The sequence below is a fragment of the Phyllobates terribilis genome, unplaced genomic scaffold (genome assembly GCF_046119375.1).
Source record: "Phyllobates terribilis strain yellow unplaced genomic scaffold, ASM4611937v1 Scaffold_4__5_contigs__length_816908805, whole genome shotgun sequence".
NCBI lineage: Eukaryota > Metazoa > Chordata > Amphibia > Anura > Dendrobatidae > Phyllobates > Phyllobates terribilis.
In genome coordinates, this window is record NW_027362764.1 from 702,409,613 (window position 1) to 702,429,639 (window position 20,027).

The window sequence follows — 20,027 nt, forward strand, 5'->3', positions numbered from 1 at the left end:
CGATTTTGCCTATATTTTATGGTAATTGCAGCAAATTATTCACAAAGCTTGCATGTGCAAATACTCAACACCCCAAGACTTGTGCCTCATTCTGACGTCCATTTTTCACGTACATGTTCTGTGTGTGTTTTTTCCTGATAGACTATAATGGATCCATGTTCTATGGTGCTGATCACATGTCCTTATTTTTTTGTGAACTGTATCTTCAAATAAAATCACTTAGGCATGCCCGTTTTTGATCCAAGTTAAGGGTTCATGAAAATGATGGACATCTCATGGATACTATCCGGTGTGTAATCTGTGGGCTGTCCGTGAATAACATTGTATTGGTAAAGTTTTGTACCTTGTCCATTGGTTTTTCAGTGTGCAAGAAAATCACTGATGGTAAAAAAAAAAAGAAAAAAAAACCCCACACTGACCATCTCAGCAAAAATATCATTTTTGGGGACAAATGACTATGCAACCATACCCATACTTCCATATTCAAAAACATGCTGACAGGTTCCCTTTAAGGAGAATCTGTCATGTCCCCAAAACGCTATTAACCTGCAGCTATAGGGTTAATCTGCAGGTTAATTGCTTTACAATGCTGTCTGGACGCTTTACTGAAAGGACGGGCACTGGGAATACATTACCTTTAATCGTCCCAAGAGCTGCTGGTTTTCAGGCATAGAGGCATGCCCAGTTACTTAGACTGTAGCTGCTTCGAGCACTCCTCCACGACTGAAAGCTGGAGGAATACAGTTCATTTTCTCCTGAGTGCAGCACTTTTAGTGATGTGACTGAGCACCTTTCTAATGCTATTAACCTGAGCATTAAAGGCGTTTTCCACTACTTTTTATAATTGCCCCAATTGATGGACCCTGTGCCCCAAAGTGTATTTGTAATTAACTCCTGCTGTCCTTCTTGCCTGTGAGCAGCGCTACCGCTGGCCGCTCACAGGCATCACGTGACCCCCCCCCATGTCATGTCAAGTGAGGCGTGACATCAGTGACACGGTCCCCGCGGTGGCTAATGGGCTGTGGTCAGGGTTACCCCGCGCGTCACACCCAGCATCCACCACGCGCTTTCCCAATGAATGGGGAGAGGGAGAGCGCCCGGTGGATGCTGGGTGTGACTCGTGGGGTAACCCCGACCACAACCCCACATCCACCGTGGAATGCAGAAATAAGTCACCGCCGGCTATTTATTCATAAATAACATTTCCTTCATGTCTGCTTTACATCAGCACCATTTGTAAAATGTTTTATTTTGTTAACATTTTAGAAGGTTTAAAAATGTAGCAGTAATTTTTCATTTTTTTCAAGAAAATTTATAAAACTGATTTTTTAGGGACCTGTTCAGTTTAGAAATTACTTTGGGGGTCCTATATATTGGAAATCCCCAAAAGCGATACCACAGCACCCCTCAACGTATTCAAAACTGCTTTCAGGTAGTTATTAACCCTTTAGGTGCTTTTCAGGAATTAATGAAAAGTGACATGACCGGAATGAAAAAATTTTATTTTTACCACCTAAATGTTTCTAACTTATGAACTGGTTGTAACGGGTCTGGGAGGCGGAACCTCTGAGCTACTATACAAGGGGGCGGTCCTTGTAAGGGAGCGGGTGGCGACCAGGGAAGACGGGCTGGAAGTCTCAGCAGGTGAACGGGACAGTCTCTGAGTGAACGGGACAGTCTCTGAGTGAACGGGCTGGAGGTCACGGCAAGTGACCGGGGCAGTCTCTAGGTATAGGGTTGGTACGACCTGTGGCGGCTGAAGATAGATGTGAGCTCCCAGGTGAGCAGGCGAGAGTCTCTGGATGAACGGGTGGTCACAGCATGTGACGGCGGCGCCTCCAGGAAGACCACCGGACAGGCGACAGATGAGCGCTCCCAGGTGAGCGGGCAGAAGTCTCTGGACAGGCGGGTGGTCACAGCACGTGACGGCAGAGCCTCCGGGTAGGCAAGCAGACAGGTAGCAGATGAGCGCTCCCAGGTGAGCGGGCAGGAGTCACTGGACAGGCAGGTGGTCACAGCACGTGACGGCGGAGCCTCCAGGTAGGCTAGCAGGCAGGTAGCAGATGTGCGCTCCCAGGTGAGCGGGCAAGCTGGTCCATAGACAGACTGACAGGAGTTGGAAGGCAGATCGTCGGACCTCAGGCAAGCAGGCAGGTAGCTGATGTGCGCTCCCAGGTGAGCGGGCAGGCTGGTCCTTAGACAGACTGAGAGGATTAGTAAGGCAGACCGTCGGACCGCAGACTAGCAGGCAGGTAGCAAGTAATCAGGCAGGAATCTGGCAGGTAACTGGCAGGTAACTGGCAACGCGACCTGAGGGCTGAAGCACAGGTGAGACACAGGTGCAAACAACATTGCTCGGGCACCTCCATTTTGGAGGAGGTGCCTTATATATGGTAAAGTCCTCCGGCCATTGGCCGGGGACTCCTTAGGACGGCGCGCGCGGCCCCTTTAAGAGGGAGGGAGAGCGCGCGCGCCCTAAGCACAGTGGCCGGGAAGGAGCGCGCGCTGCCAGCAGAGCGGGAGAGGGACGCCGGGCACGGAGCAGAGCGGTGAGGGGAACAGCGTCCCTGCCTAGCAGAGGGCAGGGACGCCGGCACTACACTGGTCACTATAGCTGGAAGACTTTAAGGCCGTTATATTGCTGTGAATTGCCATGGCTAACATCAGGACCACACGATCAATATCTCGGTGTGCCAATGGGGTTAAAGAGGGTTCCCCCCCCCCTGCCCTCTGTTAACCATCTAGATGCTGTAGTCACTATTCCCAGCAGTATTTAAAGGGTTAAACGGCCATGGTCGGTGCCAACACTGATCGTGGCTGATGCATTAAGTTGTCAGCTATAGCGTACAGCTGACAGCTACAGGATTGTCACCTGTCAGAGGATGCTAGTCTCTTATATCGCAGGTCCGTTTTAAGTCCTATTGGCGGTCATTAAGGGGTTAAAACACGGCATAACCAAAACAGAGAAAAAATGCTGGAAAAAAAGTGACAAAAATGCTAGTAATGTTTTAGCTGCTTGGTGCAGAAATGCAGCAGAATATCTACAGCTTCAAAAATGCACCAAATACTCATAGGAACTTAGCCAAAGGCTTCATTCAGGCGTCCGATTTTCTCACATACAAGAAAAACGGACCGATTATTTTGATCAGACTTTGATGACTTTGTCATCAGTTTTTCTCACATATGGAGAAAAGAAAAGTTTCTTCACCTTCTCATTTCTGACGGTCTGTGAAAATCGGACATCACTTTCATGTCATCCGATTTTTTTTTTCACTGACCAATACATTTGCATTGTCTAATTTGATCTGACGCTCGGATGGAAATCAGACATGCCTGCGGCCGAGCGAAAAACCACAGATATGTGAATGGTCCCATAGACTATCACATGTATGAGTTCTATCTCTGAAAACCACAGATAGCAATCGTACGAGGAAATCAGACTTCTGAATGAGGTCTAAGAGTCCTCCAAATTTATCATTGTCATCTTTTTTCACAGCTTTGGTCTTAAAAGCAGTATGAGCACATGGGAAATGACTTGGCAGCCTTCTTTTGGAACCATTTGGCTTTCGAAAGTAAATTAATCCCAGTTTGCTGCTTAGTGGGGTTTTTGAATATGTACATGTTATTCACATCTACAGTTTTATTCCGCGTCTGGCAAGGAAGTTCTCTCTTAAGTTTTCAAATGATTCCTGCTAAACCAGTGAACTAAACGTATCCCAGTGGGCAACTTGGGTTTCTCCGTGTGTTGGCCTTCCATGTGATTTGTCAATGTTTTCAACATGTAGAATTATAATGAAACAACTCTGTTCAGAAACCGAAATGGAAATTTTCTTTACACGGCTACTTGTGTGTAGAGCGGGTGTGCAAAGTTTTATTCCCTTCTTACATGACAGATTTACTCTTTCCATAGTTTGTCTCTCTAGTCATTGTTCAATTAAAAAATCATTGCACACCCCGCATATGAGGTTTCATAGAACTCATTAGTACTTTGTGTGTTGGACTTGTAGTTTCTGCCTTCATTTGTTTGTTCAGTGCTCTATTTCACTACATAGCTTTATTGCTTTATGAACTGAACACAGACTCAAATTATGAGTAATTTAAGGGGAACCTGTCAGGAGCTTTAGTCACCAAACAAATGACACTGCTGGGTAGGGTAGACGACAACACACACCTACTTTCCTGACCAATAGCTTCTCCATTGCTGAGAAAATGTATTATAAGACAGCAAGTTCCCCAATGACAGGCATCGATACTTCAAATTCCCATCCAGTGCCACCTCCATGGGCTTGATTGACTTCTTTTCATCACTACTGATAACGGTGACATAATGGCCCTGAACAAACATCACTCAAACCTATGTACTTGGCAGTATGTAAGAAATAATATGGCGCATTGATCCACTAGGGAAAAAGCCTGACCTATTTACACTTGTGGTCGCGATAGCAAAATTATTCAAAGTTCCTTTTGTTAGTGAAGGGATATCCATTTGCCAGGTGTGCCTGAACTGGTGTTTGACTACCATGTTGAACAGTGTAATTTGTTTGGTGAGCTCAAACCTCCCATCATATTCCCTTTCAAAAAAGTTTTACTGGTAACATAAATGCACAAAACAACTTATGGGATGTTCATATCATGGTCTTGGCATCCGCCAAAGGGAGTATATTTGAAGACCACGTAAAAGTTGTTCAAAGGTAAAGCTTGGAAGAGCCATAGAATCTAGGAGTCAAGTATAATTCAACTGTGCTTGCATTGGACCATAGTTATGCCATATATACATTTTCTAGCTGTAGAGAATTGCAGTGTATGCTGCACCACCCTATAGTTGTGATGAATGTATAGCTTGTCTAAGGATAACTTAACTTAAACCTGTGTATTCTATGCTTTGGCTCCTTAAATCGTTGCCTTTAGCATTAGTGGTGGGCTAGAACCATCACTTTTTTATGTCCCCTCATTCTCTCCTGTTGCACAACAGCCATCTGTTAGATTATCCCTATAGTATATTCTGGGTAAAACTTGCCCTGCGGTATTTGGGTCAACTATTTGTTGTTTCCTCCACCTTCCCAACCTCTGAATCTCAGAAAAAAAGGCATACTTAGGCAAGTCATAGCAAGATTTCTATGTCTTCAACTCAGGATTCACAGTTTGGCTCCCATCAAAGTACAATTAGGTTGGACTAAGCTAGAGGTGTTGTTGAGGTCAACAGACCTGGCTAAAACTTTGACATGTGTAGTGTAAGGATGCAGCTGGACAGGTCCTAGATGGGAGATATGTGTCACCGGGGTGGTTAGCCTCCGTAATGTATAGCTGTAGCAAATTAGTTACTGAGAGTTTTTTAATGGGCACGGATTTCTGGGTCTGGGTTTTAGGAGCGTACAGAAGAGCTGGGTGGGGCTGGCCGTTCCGATATTTCCGCTCTGAGGTTTGAATGGCCTATTTGAGGCAGCTCAGCTGCCTCAGAGGCTTGCTGTGTGTGGACATGAATTTAACTGTTGTATACTGATTAGCCTCTGCTAGAGTCTGCATTTATCTTTGAACGGATGAGCCCTCTCTGTGAACCTGTATCTGCTATATGGACTGTTTTGTTTATTTTTTCCCTTTGAGCCAAGTCAAGGCTATTCTGTTTTGTTAGTTTGGACGGTTTGTGGACTTTTAATAAAATTATAACTGTTTAAGAGTCTTCCCTAAAACACTGAGCAATTTCTATGTTTGAGTGGAGTTGGGATATACCAGAGCTTGAGGATGGTGAATGGGGAGAAGTGGAAGATATTCTTATACAATATAGATTCCTACATAAAGTTTACTACCCCCCTACTAGACTGCAGAAAATTGGTATCTCTGATTTGGATTTTTGCTTTAGATGTGGAATAGCTCAAGGGACTTTTACACATGCCGTCTGGTCCACTCCCTAGTTCTCACCATTTTGGTTGTAGATAGTGCTTTTCATGCACACCAATTTTGAGTTCCTTAGGGTTCTCTCTCTAGAAGTGTGTCTACTCCGGGTCTTGGATTACTTGATCGAGAATTCCTACAAACTACTCTTCTCTCGCATTCTTCTTTTCAGTGCCAGTAAAGTGGTCGTAATGATATGGTAGTCAACAGATATTCCTCTATTGTCTCAGTGGCTTAATCTTGTTAACAAATATATTCTCCTTTACAAAATACTTTATATGTTAAGAGAAAAAGTCCAAACATATTTGAGAGGGTCTGGTCACTCCTGGAGTCTGAGACTACAATTCTTGAGACGGCCCCCTAGATTTTTATCTAATGAGGTTTACTTCTGTTGTCATCTTACTTAATAATAATAATAATTTTTATTTATATAGCGCCAACATATTCTGCAGCACTTTACAATTAAGCGGGGACATGTACAAACAATAAATTCAATACAAGGTGAGACAATTTAAACAGTTACATCAGGAGTGAGGTCCCTGCTCGCAATCTTACATTCTACAAGGAAAAGGGGGGACACAATAGGTGAAAAATGCTTGTTATTTCATGTCTGGCAATTATAATAAGTCGGGATTATCATATAAAGCTGTATGATCCGGTCATCAGCCTGTATGTTCAAGTGCAATACTCAATTACCGAGTGCAGTTATCGTGTGCATGGAGGGTGTAGAGACAGATGAACAGTAGGGAGCAGATTCTGAATAGTATTTAGGAGGGAACAGGGGAAAGTTAGTTTACTGGGTATTTGAGGTGGTAGGCTTGTTTAAAGAGATGGGTTTTTAAAGCGCGCTTGAAGACATCGGGGATAGGCATCAATCGGATCGTCTGGGGTAGAGCATTCGAGAGAACTGGCGCAGCACGAGAGAAGTCTTGGAGACGGAGGTGCCAGGTTCGGATTATGGGGGATGTTAGTCTTAAGTCATTTGTGGAACGGAGGGCATGTGTAGGATGATAGACTGAGATGAGAGAGGAGATATAAGGTGGTGCAGAACTGTGGAGAACTTTGTGGGTGAGAGCGATGAGTTTATATTGGACCCTGTAGCGAATGGGTAACCAGTGTAATGACTGGCACAAGGTGGAGGCATCGGTGAAGCGGCTGGACAGAAATACGACCCTGGCTGCCGCATTCAGGATGGATTGGAAAGGGGAAATTTTGGTAAGAGGGAGACTGATCAGAAGAGAGTTGCAGTAGTCCAGACGAGAGTGAATAAGAGCGACAGTAAGTTTTAGCAGTTTCAAAAGTGAGAAAAGATCGGATTCTGGAGATGTTTTTAAGATGCAGGTGACAAGAGCGAGTGAGTGATCGGATATAGGGAGTAAAGGAAAGGTTAGTGTCGAATATGACCCCAAGGCAGCGGGCGTGCTGCTTGGGAGTTATGGTTGAACCCTCCAAGGTAATTTCGATGTTAGAGTTAGGTTAGTAGAGGGGAGAAACACAAGAAGTTCAGTTTTGGAGAGATTCAGTTTAAGATAGAGGGAGGACATGATGTTAGACACAGCAGACAAACAATCCTTGGTATTTTGTATTAGGATAGGGGTGATGTCAGGGGAAGAAGTGTATAATTGGGTGTCGTCAGCATAGAGATGATACTGGAACCCAAATCCTCTGATTGTTTGTCCAATAGGGGCAGTGTATAGAGAGAAGAGGAGGGGGCCTATGACTGAGCCCTGCGGAACCCCAATAGTAAGGGGATGAGGAGGGGAAGAGGAGCCGGCAAAAGATACAGTGAAGGAGCGATCAGAGAGGTAGGAGGAGAACCAGGAGAGAACGGTTTCCTTGAGGGCTATAGAGCGGAGCATAGTGAGGAGAAGCTGGTGTTCCACAGTGTCAAATGCTGCAGAGGGATCCAGGAGAATCAGCGGGGAGCAGTGACCTTTGGATTTGGCTGTTAGTAGATCATTAGAGACTTTAGTGAGGGCAGTTTCAGTGGAGTGTAAGGAGCGGAAACCAGATTGTAGAGGGTTGAGGAGAGAGTTATCGGAGAGATAGCGGATTAGACGGGAGTGGACCAAGCGTTCCAGGAGTTTAGAGATGAAAGGAAGTTTAGAGACAGGTCTGTAGTTAGCAGTGCAGTTCTGGTCCAGGGATGGCTTTTTAAGTAAAGGGGTTATGATGGCATGTTTAATTGAGGAGGGAAAGATACCTGAAGAAAGAGAGAGGTTAAATATTTTAGTCAGGTGAATGGTGACCACCGGTGAGAGGGACTGCAGGAGATGTGAAGGAATGGGGTCACTGTTGCAGGTTGTAGGCCGAGAAGAAGCGAGGAGCTGGGTAACTTCTTCTTCTGTAACAGGCTCAAAGATGGCAAGTGAGCTTGAAGTGCGGCAGGGAAGGGGATCCAGGCACTGAGGAGATTGGGCTGAGATGTCCTGATGGATGTGGTTGATTTTTTCAAAGAAATAAGTGGCCAGATCCTCCCCGCTGAGGTTAGTGGTGGGGGCCTGTGCTTTAGGTTTCAGGAGGGAGTTTAAGGTTTCGAAAAGTTGTTTTGGATTGTTGGACATTGAAGTGATGAGGGTGGTGAAGTAGGATTGTTTAGCCAGATGAAGGGCAGAGTTATAGGTTATCTTACTTATTGTCCAACTTCTTTTGGGGTTGGAAGCCGAGGAGTGAATGAGTGTATGTAAGGGTATCAAAATCAGAGTGTACAGGAAAAAATTCGGCATCAAAAAATCCTACGATTACTGGTATTTAGTTGCTTACCATTCAGTGCATAACAAACCGGTAAATCGGGATCCCGGGTGCAAACCTGAAAACATCAGTTGTCCAAAATATGAAAGAAGCTTGCACTCACCGTCCCTATAAAAATCCTTTTTTGCATTGCAGATAACATGCAGGCAGGGGAATGAAGTGGATTCAAAGTCAGACATCGGCTGTTTCGCTCCTCCTGCGCTTCACCTTCGCACCTGTGGTGGTTACACGTGTGCACTAAGGCTCCATTCACACAAGGAATTTTGATATCACTGATGATCTCAGAGACCTTTCATACATTTATTATCTATTCTGTGGACAGATGATAATTGTTGTCTATGGGATATCCCCTAAAATATAGAGGATTAAATAAAGACAAAGAACTTTTATCTGAAGTGTGGATGAACACAAGATCTTATTTAACTTGTCAACTTATTTAAGGGGTGGTGCACACAGCAGGTTCATGCCTCCATGCATTGGCACTAGATGACATACAACATTATTTTTTTTTTCTCCAAGGAGTTAAATAACTTCATTTACATTTTTAGGAGTTTTTTCATGACCCTGTATTTTTTTTGGTCCTATACAGCCTACGGGGCAAACAGAGGTGTTAATAAGGACGACAGATAGACGAGTAATAGACATGATTTTCTTTTTCTTTTTTACTTTCTCTTGATTCTCAATGTTTTTGCAATCAAGACTATGGAATATGTTTTTAAGGCTAATTGTGTGCTGCTTTTTTAGCTACTGTCGAGCATATAGACTCAGGAGAAAAATGTCTGCTCCCCAGAGGCCACAGTCATCCACCTGCCATAGAGATTTATTGCAAAAAAAAACCCTTGTACCACATGGTATGTTGTATTTTTATGGTGGCCCTCAGTATAAGAAAGTGCAGCCCTATACAGTTAAATGAATATTATGCTTTCATATGCTGCCTAGTCTGTTTTGTGAATAGCAATATATATGCCAGGATATTTCCTAGTGTGCACAATACAGTGTGCACTTACCCCGACTGCAAATGCTGGATGATGTAAAACAATAAAAAGATAAGCGGCGCTCCCATGTTCTGCATGGTGTCCGGTAAACCCCACCACTCTCGGCTCCACGCTCACCTTTCTGTGTTGTGCTACATTAAGCACAATGCTATTTAATGTGGTGTTAAAAACCTCAATCTAGGAATCTTCTCATGAAGACTAGTGGAATCCTACAACTCCCGGAGATGGACCGTAGTGTTCACGAAGAAAAATGATGAATGGATCTATCACTAGTATCTTGCCCTATTGACTACACATTTCAGGACCGCACCGCTGAGCGAGAGTATGGGGCCCACCACCAACATCAACAATCCATCCCATAAACATCATCAGCACATGAACCATATACACTTCATTATAATAATAAATGTTGGTCACACTTTTCTAAAAGTTATTTATATGTTACATTTTAAATCGGCTATGTCTGATACCGATCACATGAAGTCTCAACAAATAATAGGATCAGACATTCATGTGATTTGGAGTTATTAGAATTATAATGTGACTATCCACAAAACTTTCAGAAATGTGTGACCAACATTAACTATTTTTTATTGAACTGGTCATTATTCGTGTTTTGTTGAAATTTATGGGTTGACTTATTGATGGTGATGGGGCCCATTCTCAGTGGGTCCACTTTTTTTGCTTCATTTACACGATTTAAAATGTTGCCTGTATGTATTATTCCTTTACACCTGAAGAAGGGATTGGTGCACTCTTAAAATATATGGTCAATAAAGCAAGAGCTAATGATACATCCGGTTGCACCACTCAATCTTTTTTTCTCGTTAATGTTACTGTCTTTCTCCAGGAGGGGTAGGATTTTCCTCGTGGATACTGCCTTCAGATGCTGCCTCTCTTAAATTTATATAATCCAATTTAGTAGATTGGATCTGCATTTGTTTCTTGCTTTCTTTACTTTTAATGTACAAATTATTTAATTAGGAACTTTATTGCATTTTCTGTGTTTTTCAGGCTCTGAAGAGGAACTTGCAGGTGTGCAGTATCCAGATCAGGAAATGTACCCCATGCCAGATGATGACCAGCAAGGATGGGTGTCATGGGCTTGGTCGTTTGTCCCAGCTATTGTAAGTTACGGTAATGACATGGAAGGAGAAGATGGCTACACCGGATCTGAAGATGGAAGTGTAACACTGGGTCACCAATCGCAACAATCCAAAGATCCAATTATCTCTATAGGGTTCTATTGCACAAAGGCCACCATTACATTCAAGGTTTGCTGGTTATCTTACTATTTCTTTATTTTTATTTTTTTTTTGTGCGAATAGGTATGAAGGAATATGCATTAAACTGCTATTCATTAAGGGTGCTTTCACACAGCATTCTGTGTCCCCGTCGGGGCATACATCCTAAAATTCCCCGCAAAACGGGGTCCAGATTTATGCTCTAACGGGGGGCCATAGACCGCAATGGTGACGGCAGAGCGAACGTGAGCTCTGCCGTGCACTGTTTTTGGGAGCGTACGCCCACAGGAGGTGCACACTCAGACGTAGGCTGTTGTGTCTGAGTGTCCACCTCCTGTGGGCGTACACTCCCGAAAAAAGTGCACAGCAGAGCCCACGTTCGCTCTGCCGTCACCATTGCTGTCTATGGGCCCCGTTAGAGCATACGTCCGGACCCCATTTTGCGGGGAATTTTAGGGCGTATGCCCCGACTGGGACACAGAACGCTGTGTGAAAGCACCCTAATATAGTAAAGACTGGATGTGTGCATGGTTATTCTAAGGCCGGAGACACACTAGCGTATGGCATCGGATGCGATATGCTAATGACAGTCAGCTCCTGCTCTGCTACGAGGGTGATCCGAGTGTCAGTGCTCTGTGCACCGATCCTCCCACATTAGAGAATTGCAGAACACGTGCGGAGAGGGAGAAATTAATTTCTCCATTGCCGACGTCCAAGGGAATCTTACGGCACTTGGGTGATATTCGAGTGCAGTGCGATTTTTCACAAGCACACATAGGCTTATATGAATGCGTACTATCTGATTTTCAGATGCAATTGCAGCATGCTGTTGATTGTTTTTGCATGCTGAATCGGCATGATAAAATCATCGCATATGCGAACTGCACCATAGGATGACATTGAGACGAGTGTAATCCGATTTATTTTTTTTAACCGAATTGCACTCATCCAATTGCATGGCAAGTGGAAGCGAGCCAATAGGGTGTATTTCGAAATAGAAAATCTTAAGCGTAATCTGGAACAAAAATATAAGGCTTAACCTTGGATTTCTTTGGCCTATTCGCAGTTCAGTCGGAATGCAAATTTCCCCAATTCATTTTGCTAATTCACATGTGCCTACCCAATGGTGTTTTCACCACAAGAATTTTTTTTTTTTTTTATTTTTGTTCCATGATGTGAATGTATTTCAATTATGGCACATTGGAAAGAATTGTATTTCATTTCACTGTGGAATCTGCATCAGAATCCGAATACATTTTTTTTTAATGGCAAACATGCTTTTAATTTGTCAAACTTTAATTTTGTGTTTTAACCCCTTCTATATATTCACCGTACACGTATGTCGCTCGTCAGGAGCGAGTATATGAACTAGGCTCAGAGGCTAAGCCTGCCCCATTCCCAGTGGTTGATGACTGTGCTGTTCATCTGCCTATAACCGCAGCAAGTGGAGTCGAGCTTCAACTTCTGCTGTTAACCTCTTAAAGAGGATGTCCACTACTTTATCATTGATGACCTATCCTTAAATTAGGTCATCAATGTCTGATCGGTCGGGGTCCAACACCCGGCGCCCCCGCTTATTAATGGTTTTCGGTGTCGGCGGATGCCGGCCGGAACTGCTCAACTGTGGAGCTGCTCAGTCTTTTGATAGTGGCCGCTGCAGGGTACTGCACATCTGCCTCTTATTGATTTGAATAGGAAGCGGATGTGTAGTACCCAGCCCGCAGCCACTATCAGAATACGGAGCAGCTCCTCAGTTGCGCCGTTGCGGCCGCTGACACCAAGAACTGCTGACCGTTCAGTCATTGATGATCTATCCTAAGGATAATTCATCAGTGATTAAGTAGTGGACAACCTCTTTCAGTGCTGCTTCCAATCTTTGCCAGTGGCGTTTAAACCTGGCGAACTGTGGGATATCCCATTTTGCGCACCCCTCGCTCTACCACTTTCATTGCCCTTCCACAAACAGGGATGCCCAATGGTTCGCAACTCTGAAAAAAATACACTATGAAGCAATGAAAACATTCTATCTATCTCAATATCAATTGAAACATCATCTCGCCATGCAAAAAACAAGTTATCACACAACTCAGTAGATGAAAAAATAAAAAAGTTACACGTCTTGGAAAATGACGGCTCGGACAAAAAAAATGGTTTTCTGTTTTTTTTTTCTAACTAATTTCCAACACTTTTTCACTGCTAAAATAATAGTAATAAAAAAACTGGATAAGTTTGTTTTTGTCGTAAATGATCTGACTAGTGTTGAGCGAGTATGTGCTATTAACCCTTTCGCCGAGTATGCTCGGGCCAAGCTCCGAGTATTTATAGCTGCTCGGTGATAAGGTTAAATCGCTCCCGTGTGCATGATTTGCGACTGTTTGACAGCTTTATTACGTGTGAGGAATGTCTATTTCTTACACATTCCTCACATGTAATAAAGCTGTCAAACAAAGCAAATCATGCACACGGGAGCGATTTAACCTTCTCACTGTGCAGCTGTAACTACTCGGAGCTCGGCCCGAGCATACTCAGACAGAACATACTCGCTCAACCCTAGATCTGACGTGATGAATCAGTATACCAGGTCATTTTTACCACGTAATGAACACTGTAAAAACAAAATACAAAAAACAATGTTGAAATTGTGGGGTTGTTTTTCAGTTTCACAGCACTTGAATTTTTTTTTTATGGTAAAATGAAAAGTGTCATTTAACACTACAACTTGTCCCACAATAAAACAAGCCCTCATACTGCTATGTTGGCAGTTTGGCTTTTCAAAGAGGGGAAGGAAAAAACAAAAGCGCCAAAAAACAATAATTGCTGGTCCAAGAACTTCCAAGAATTAATGCGGACCTTCAGTTTTTAGTAGCTGTCATTGACTGTTCTTTCCAATCCCCATACACTTGGCTCTCCCCTAAGGATATATATCTTTAGAGAAAATCGTTGGGCATGTTGAAACTTCGACATGCCTCCCCAAATGAGTTATCTAAAGCACAATAAATGGTCAGCGGGTCCGGCTGACTTTAGTTCATTGCCACCGGTAGAAAAAAAGTCTTCCCTACTTTCCATAATGAGCATCGCTTCTCCATAGTTTGTGTCATTACAGTATATTCCTATTCAAGTGCTTGGGGCTGAGCTGTAATACCAGACATAACTAATTTCAACTGTCGGACTTAGGAGTTTCATCCTAGATCATATTAAAGTGATATAAAATAGAACATAAGTTTAGAAAAAGTTACAAGACCACACAGTACACCCAGAACAGTGGCCGTTGAAGCTCCAGGTTCCCATTTTGCAATAATTCTGCTGCTCCTTAACACCTTCTACCCTCAAATGACCTGCAACAAATTAACAAACATCCAGCAGAGAAGAAAACTTCCATCTGCAATGTGATGTTCAGTATGAGATTCACATGTTACATGGAGACGGAAAACATTAGCATTCATTGTTCTAGTTTCTTGCAGGGAATGTATGGAATTAATTTGTGGTTCATATTTGGTATTAAAAAAAAAGGCTCATATTTCTGCATTAGAATTCTGAGTGGTTGATACCATTCCAAGGAAATGGGAAAAAAACATGCCAAATTAAACGTAACATTTTCCTAATACTGTTGAAAATTGTTCTTGTAATGTTTAAGTTCTTTTAATCAATTAATTGCTTTTCCTCTGCAATAATTGCTGACAGCTGATGGGAAGTAAAGAGAGAAATTAGGCTATATTTAAGACTTTTTTTTTTTCTTCTTAAAGCTGTCTTGTTTCATATCACCCTCAAATATGTGTGTCTGTTTTCATTGTATGACATTTGTCAAGTCTTAGATTCCATTTACGCCGGACTATCAAAGTCAACGAGCATTTCTTGGAACGCTCATTTCCCAATTATTGACATGTCTAAACAGCCTGCCAATCACCCAACAAACCAGAAAAATACTTGTGAAATGGGGGAAAAAATTTTAAGGAGGACCTGTCGCTTGTTAAAAAAAATGATGCTAAATACCCTGTAAAAATCGCTGAGCTCCCCTGATTCTGCCGCTCTTTTCCGTTTTGTTTCTTCCGGAGTGCAGTATGTGATATTTCTGCTTCCAGTCCAACTGGGCGTTAATTCATAGTTATCTTCTGGCGGTGAGAACTTTCACCCCTCTACCCCCGACACTGCCAATCACAGTTGCGTACACCAAGTTTACAGCGCATTAACAAAGAGGCATAGATTTGCAAGGAGCCGACGGTGACGCCAATTTTGCAAATCATGTTACTCTCACAGGGGCGTGATAACCTGATTAGTAGGATTACTACTCTGGGGAAAACAGCAACCTCTAGACTAGTCATCCACTAATTATGGTATTGTTACCAAAGTTATGAAATATTTTTTTGCAATATGCACTAATCCTTTAGAGAATATAAAGGGTTTGTTGGGTAGAATATTCACATAACAAAGATACATGTTGGTCGTTTGGTATCAAGTTCCCTTTAAGGACCCCACATAATACATGTATACATTCATGGATATCATACTGTATATGACTTTTTTCATTTTATTAATTTTTATTGTAAAATACCAAGTAGGGTTACCCATAGCTAAAGACCACCTATGTTCCTTTTGTAAAATGGGTAAGTTGCCCAAGTGCTTTTTAAAACAATTTTGCAATTTATTTAACTCATTTTTAGAGTGACATCATATTTTGCATCACTTTATAGACATCATCACTGTCCCCAATTGGGCTCACAATTTAGATTCCCTATCAGTATGTCATTGGAGTGTGGGAGAACCCGGAGGAAACCCACGCAAACACGGGGAGAACATAAAAAATCCTTGCAGATGTTGTCCTTGGTGGGATTGGAATCCAGGACCCCAGTGCTGCAAAGCAACAGTGCTAACCACTGAGCCACCATGCTGCCCTAATTACCTCTTATTAAATATCTTCTCTGTTCTCACAAAAGGAAGGATTTTTAATTATATAGTTTATTGTTCATTGCCTAGGTTAACAGCCACTGCTACAGTCTATAAGTGATGGCCTTTTTCCTAGACGAGGAGCACAGTTCTTACAAGCTCTTTGCTGGATTTGGCCAGCTTAAACGGCCCCGTGCTCCTACAATGCTGCAGTGGCAAATCCACTTGTCAAAGCTGTCAGTCAAAAGCGCACAGCTCCCTGACAAACTGGAAGCTGGTAGGCAGAGCAGCATTGCGCTCCTGATCAAAGAACATGAGACAACCTCTTTAATAAACCTAATAAATCTGCGTCTATAGTGGCATGCAAACTTTGGGCACCCCTGGTCAAAATTTCTGTTATTGCGAATAGTTAAGCAAGTTGAAGATAAAATGATTTCTTAAAACTCTTTAAGTTAAAGGTGACACATTTCCTTGGTATTTTAGGCAAAAAAAAATATATATTGTAATTTTTTACATTTTAAATATTCCAAGAAGGAAAATGGGCTCATGCAAAAGTACCCAAACTTTTACATGACCCTGTAAATGCAGGTGGGAAATATGGTCTTTTTACCCTTTACAACACTCCTGAAGAAGAAGAGTGGAGAACCACTAATAAGCAGTGGCTCTATCCGCTTATGGCTGTTGCAGTATTAATTGGGTCAGACATTAATTTATTACATGTAGTCCTACATTTACCCACTAGTGACCATTGCAGGAAAAACGACAAGCCAAACGCAACTTTGCCCAGTGAAAACCGCTATTAGCTAGAGCTCTCAGAAGCTTGATCTGTGATGATCAGTGGAAAACTCTTCTCTGGTTCACATGTGTTACATAGGACTGCCTTTTTTTAAAATAATCTTTATCTTTAACAGTACTGTATGCGCTGAAGAAGTGAAAGGCAACAACAACATAAGATGAGAAATGTTATGTTTGTCATGCTAGGTATGGGAAGGACCCAGCATACGATGAGGGGAAAGGGGGGGGGGGGGGGGAGCCCAGCAACTAGGGAAAAATGAAATGGAGACCCCTACGTAGATCTAACAACACTGGCTCTCCTATCGTCCCTAAATAGGTTCCTCACCTATCGCCGAGCAGGATACCTAATCCCTACTGACCTTACAGCTAGGCCCTAGCTAGGAAGGGGAAAGGGTGAGCACTAGTCAGCCCCACTGCAACTTAAGACAAAAAGGTAAACAGACAAGGGGATACACTTAGCTTTGAAAAGACACCAGAGCGATCACAACAACAATCACAAAGGAACTCCAAGAAGAAACTATCCGACTGCTAGAACTCCAGGCCCGAACAGAGGAAAATGCTTCTATCACCAGCGATTCTCTGGAGAGACTGGGTGTTATTTAAAGGTCAAGTAAGGGTGTGTTAACTAGCAGCAGAAAGGAGAGCTCACTGCTGGGTCCTAGAGAGGGAAGGATCTAGAAGGTGTTTGCAAAGCCAAGCGCAGCGACCTTCTACAGCCGGATTCAGAATGACTGCCTGTCACACCCGACACACCCGTGACAGTTTGCAAAACTATTTTAACCAGTGAAACTAAAAAAGTAAAAATCCAAATTTTTACCCCCAAAATGTAGCTCGCCTCTCAATAATTTTGAAGAGTTTTGGATATATTATCTTCGGAACACATGAGAACTTGAGTGTTTCTTTTCCATTCCTGTTCTTGCACACATACCTATATTTAATATATATGCCGTTAATGTCATGACAGATATATAGATGTAAATATCTACAAGAAGAGCTGAATGACTAACGTTTAACCTTTTGCCTGTCACTTAATCTCCACTGTATGTGATTTGCAAGACTAGTGAAATTTTAGGGGCTGCGGCACTGCACAAGTGTTGTTTTAAGATAGCCGGCCATTTTTCATCCAATGTATAAATTCAGCGTTGAGAGAAAAGGTGAAAGTAAATGAAAGGCCGTATGTTGAGTGGATCGGCTCCTGCCCCGCTTTACATTACACTTGGCATATTTAACGTCAGCCTCCTATGCAGTGGTGTGGTTAATGTCTTGCAGCTGTTTCATTGCACCTGTTTCCTGTCCAATAATACACTTTAGCCAATAGTGAACTTTAATTTGTCTTCATCAATGCAGTCTAGTAATGACAGATTGCCACTCTTTAATGCTGGCGTTGGCCTGGAATGAAGGTGTGTGTCGTATTGTTTTCCAGCTTACTGAAATGCAAGCCGAGAGCAGTTATTACAGCCCCCAGAAGGTGAAATCCAGAGAAGTCATACGCTGGGAGCAAGAAGGCACCACCATTGAGGTCATTATTTTTTACAGCTTTCCTAAATGCATGGTTACGTTTTCCCTGTATAGGTTTTAAAAATCACAATATTATAGGAAAATAATGAAGTATTTTTAGTTCAATGATTACATTATTCTGTTTGTATGTGTCATATTTAGATTTTTCTATACACATTCACAATTGTTCATTTTATTCCTAAATCTTTTTGTCTGGTCTTTGGGTGAAAGTCTGCAGTCAGTTTATGTAGCTGTAGACTTCTGAGTCCTCTGTGTGTGCTTCACTGTCTGTGGCGAGAGCAGCCAGACACTTGATCTTAAATATGCAATATGCATACTTGCGGTATCATTCCGACTAAACTTGTATGAGCTCGTTAATTTAACTTGTTTTAAGCGATGCCGCACGTGTCTAGTTGGAATATGACTGGGACACTGGAGAATCCTGACAGCATGCGGTGTGCACACTGTGAGGATTGAGAAGTCAACAGACACATAAAGTGACTGCAGACTTTCACCACAAGCCCGAACAACCCCTTTAAGCAATGTTCAAAATAATCTTCATTAAAAATGTTCTACCATTTTGCTGCAGCCGAGTGTAAATTCTTTATCAAGCTAAATGATTTTGTAAATCTGATATTTTGCAAATCCTTCAGAGCACCTGGTTTTGGCAGCTCTCTTTCCCTTCCTTTCTCTTTGTGGTCGAGATAGAAGCAGGGATCAGATTGTACTCGGATATGAAGAAGGAATGTACAGTCTCCGTGAGGATAGACAAAACAGGCTATAGAAATGGAGTAAGGCACATAAAGAGGAAATAAGTGCAGGATAGAAGCTGTGATGATATATGAGCAACTGGATACAAACAAACCTCAAATCCAGCCTTTATTACTGCCAGACACGCGCAAGAAAACAATCTTAGATCACTCTGCAAACTGCATATCAGGGGGTCTCAAATGAACCAAGTCAAAAAAAAACTGCACAAACTAAAAGTAACCACCAACATAAGTAAAAAAAAAAAATCACTTTTTCCACTTCAAAGGTGTCCACAGTCTTCATCCACCATTTATTGACTTTTGCATAGATGTATATAACAACTAGGCAAAATAAGCAAGTAGATAAAAAACATACAGATAAGTGGCATTGTAGACAAGAGTCAGAAAATTCAAGTCCATGATAATTTCTGGATATTGGGTGAATAAGCATATGACAAGATGAAAACTTATATATCTTGGTATTTTTTTTTTTCCTGGATAGGGCAGTTGAGCTGGCTAAATACACTTTTATATCTTAATTTACTATTTTACAAGTAATTGTAAAAAGTTATTATGAATAAAAAAAGAAAGGGATAACCAGTCATGATGGTTTGAGAAATGACATAAAGTAATAAGAAAGAATCGGAATGGGTTTTCCTAAGGAAATGCGTATCCTTATTGAGCAGGCGTTGTAAGGCTGGAGAGTCATACAATAATACCCAAGGTTGTCAAAAAGCGAGAATTATCATTTTCACAGTCTTCTGTTAGAGTGGTTTTCTCAAACTCATAATTGCAACTTTGCAGTTAATCTCTTATGAAAAATCTTTTTTAATTTTATGTTATATTGCTTAGGTTTCCGGCCACCTCTACAGTGTATCAGCGGTGTACAGTCTCCTATGCAAGGAGCATGGCGTTTGCAAGCTCTTAGCTTTTCAGCTTGTAAGCTCTTTTCTGAACCTGGCGGGATGGCCGTATTTTGCCAGCTTCATTGTCCCGGAGCTTCTCAGATGTTGCAGAGACAAAGCTGCCTATGCTTGCAGCATCGGACAATGCAGAGTTTGGGCCATCAGTGCAACAATGCCACTTTATCCAAACTTTCAACCATTCATGAGCTCACTTCCCCTCATCAAGTAGGAAGCCGGGAAAAGGGAGAGCTGTGCTCTCCTGAAGAAGGATATTTAGACAGAATGGTTATATAAGGTTATGTCTATATTAACTGTTCGTGT

The 20,027-nt window shown here is 42.3% G+C and overlaps 1 protein-coding gene across 4 annotated transcripts in view; it reads left to right on the plus strand.

Moving 5' to 3' along the window:
• VPS13B (vacuolar protein sorting 13 homolog B) overlaps positions 1-20,027 on the plus strand; it is a 1,155,013-nt gene that overhangs the window by 153,980 nt on the left and 981,006 nt on the right. For all 4 annotated transcript variants that reach the window (XM_073679617.1, XM_073679614.1, XM_073679615.1 and 1 more), the window contains exons 8-9: positions 10,650-10,909; positions 17,979-18,074. In XM_073679617.1, the coding sequence (XP_073535718.1) occupies positions 10,650-10,909; positions 17,979-18,074 (356 nt within the window). The remainder of the gene's footprint in view (positions 1-10,649; positions 10,910-17,978; positions 18,075-20,027) is intronic.